Source organism: Acanthisitta chloris, unplaced genomic scaffold (genome assembly GCF_000695815.1).
Source record: "Acanthisitta chloris isolate BGI_N310 unplaced genomic scaffold, ASM69581v1 scaffold4864, whole genome shotgun sequence".
NCBI classification, from domain to species: domain Eukaryota; kingdom Metazoa; phylum Chordata; class Aves; order Passeriformes; family Acanthisittidae; genus Acanthisitta; species Acanthisitta chloris.
The window spans coordinates 1-2,426 of record NW_008669805.1 but is presented as its reverse complement, the minus strand read 5'-3'; the positions used below and the strand labels follow the sequence as shown (position 1 = coordinate 2,426).

General features: G+C 51.2%; 1 protein-coding gene across 1 annotated transcript; it reads left to right on the top strand.

Annotated features, from left to right (window-relative positions):
• Positions 1-373: 373 nt before the first annotated feature.
• Positions 374-857, top strand: LOC103801049 (E3 ubiquitin-protein ligase RBBP6-like; the record flags this gene model as incomplete). Its single annotated transcript, XM_009073448.1, has 2 exons — positions 374-539; positions 788-857. Coding segments are annotated over exons 1-2 (236 nt in total), but the record flags the coding sequence as incomplete, so codon positions are not given.
• Positions 858-2,426: the final 1,569 nt, after the last annotated feature.

The window sequence follows — 2,426 nt, the reverse complement described above, 5'->3', positions numbered from 1 at the left end:
TAGAGAGGCATGTTCTGGACAGGTACAATTCCCATCCAAAAGCCCATAGTCACGAAGGATGCATCGATACTTGCATCCTTTTGGTTGGATTGGAATTTATTGGTTAGATTTCCCTTTCCAGAAGAGCTGCAGTGGTGCCATGGTGCCATGGTTCCATGCTGTGAGGTCACAACGCAGGCACTGGGTGTGTGGTGCCGTTGCCGGGGGCACCCTGATCAGTCAGTCTGCACTGGCAGCAACTGGTGCAGGTTGTGTCCCAGATCCCCCTGGTCAGGACACTGAGACAGAGGTGCCCCAGTCCCCTGAGCCAGAGTGAGGTCTGGGAGGCAGCGTGGGCCAGAGGGAGCAAGAGCCGAGCCGGGGCAGCGGAGCCATGTCGGCTGTCCACTACAAGTTCGCCTCCCAGCCGAACTCCAAGGTGGTCACCTTCCAGGGCCCCAGCATCTCCCTGGGTGACCTCAAGCGCCAGATCATGGCCCAGGAGAGGCTGAAGGAGGTCAACAGCGACCTACAGATCCTCAAAGCTGACACCAAAGAAGGTGCTTGGGGGAGATGGGCACGGGGTCTTGGGGGCTGCCTGGCTGGCAGTGCTGCAGACCACCCTGCAGTGCTCAGGGACTGTGGGAGTCGCACTCTACTCTGTTTCTCATGATGAGTGAAGCAGAATGTTTCCTATAAAATATGTTTTTAGATCTGTAGAGGATTCTCTGGTGTGCCGTGTCATTCTAGATTAATACCTACCCATTCCTTTGACTAAGGACTAACTTTTTTTTCGTGTTGTTCTCAGAATACCCCGAGGATGCTCTGATCCCGAAGAACATCACGGTGATCGTGAGGAGGGTCCCGGCTCCAGAGATGTGAGTACCCATGAGGCATTGGATTCCCTAGCAGGGCTGTCAGGGTGGGAACTTTTTTCATGGATATTGGTTTACAGAGGTATTCAGACTGTATCTTGTCCCAGCTGCTGTTAATTTTCTTTGTCCTCGGGGAGATTATAATTTATCTGCCTCGAAGTAGACTTCCAGTTTTAGGTCTGCAGGGACATGGGGCTCAAACTCCTTACAGTGGTGACTTCTAAGGTGATTCTCTTGGGCTTGGGGAGATTTGGCTGAGAGACAAGTTGCAGATCTCTCTTCCTCTGCATGGAGAGATTCCTGGTTGCATGTGTTTGCTTTTATTGTGTTTAGAGTAAGGACAGGTACACGGCAAAGAATGTATATATTATCACAGGTAGACTGTTCAGATCTTCCCATCTCAGAAGAGTCTGGGGGTCAGTGTTTGACTATTTCTTGCATTTGGGGGAGGCGGGTGTAGGGGGGGTGGGAGTGTATATGGCAGGTCCCCTTACACCCCAAATCTGGGGCTTTTGCATACTGTCTGAACAAGAGAGACCAAGAATCCTGGATGCCGCAGTGTTGTGCTTCAAAGCAGGGCTTTGGTTTGGGGTTAATGGCAATAGGGATGCTTAGTGCTGCCCTGTCACTGCATCCTCCCTTTTGGGCCAGATGGCACCTCTCCTGGTGGTGTAGTGCTGCCCTGGAGTGAGAGGGTGGATGCCGGTAGCATCCCAGATCCCATCAATCCCTGTGTGCGTGGATCAGGAGAGAAGGGCTCTGCAGGTGCAGTGATGGCAATGTACCAGGCAGTGCAGCTGTCTGTGCCTTCAGCTGGAAACACTGCTGAAACATCTGGCAGAGGGAGCGGCTGATGTTTGGGAGTGACAAGGGTCCGCTCCCATGGGGGTTGCAGGTCTGGTCCATGGGGACTTGCATCAGACACAGACCAAGGAGTAGGTGGAATGCCAGCAAGATTTCAGCTGCAATAGATTACTCCTAAAATATTGTCACATCTTCAAGATTACCTGAAAGCAAATTCTGCCAATTCAAACTTGTTTTTTCTTTTTTTTCCCTGCCAGGGCTCGTAAATCCCAAAGGTCCCAAACAAAAACACAGCAATCCTTAGGAACTGGAACTGCTGCCAGGTGAACATTCTGCTCCTATTTTTACTCACTCTAGCTGCCCTAACACACTGGGCCCTTTGGCGCTGTCGTGGCTAAGGATGGCAGAGATCTGAACACAGGGCTGGGGCTCCCCCAGAGAAACACTGTCCTAGAGACAGAGCTGCTGACAGTTCTGCTATTGCTCTGTCAGGGAGGGATTCTTTGGCACTGAAGGAAACTTGCACTTCTGGGTGTCCTCTCACTGTTTTGGCTTAGAAACTAAAGTCCTGTGCAAGCGGTGACAGAGTGGACAAGGGAGTTTGGGGGCTGGTTTGACATCCCCTGAATGTGCCAAGAGGGAACAGTTTTGTGTATGCAAATAAATTTCCACGTCCCCTAAACTCTCAGAACACTGTTTGGGTTTGATGCTCAGGTTTTATTGTGCTTTTTCACTGCTTTATGCTGGGTCTGATTGCTTCCTTTGGAG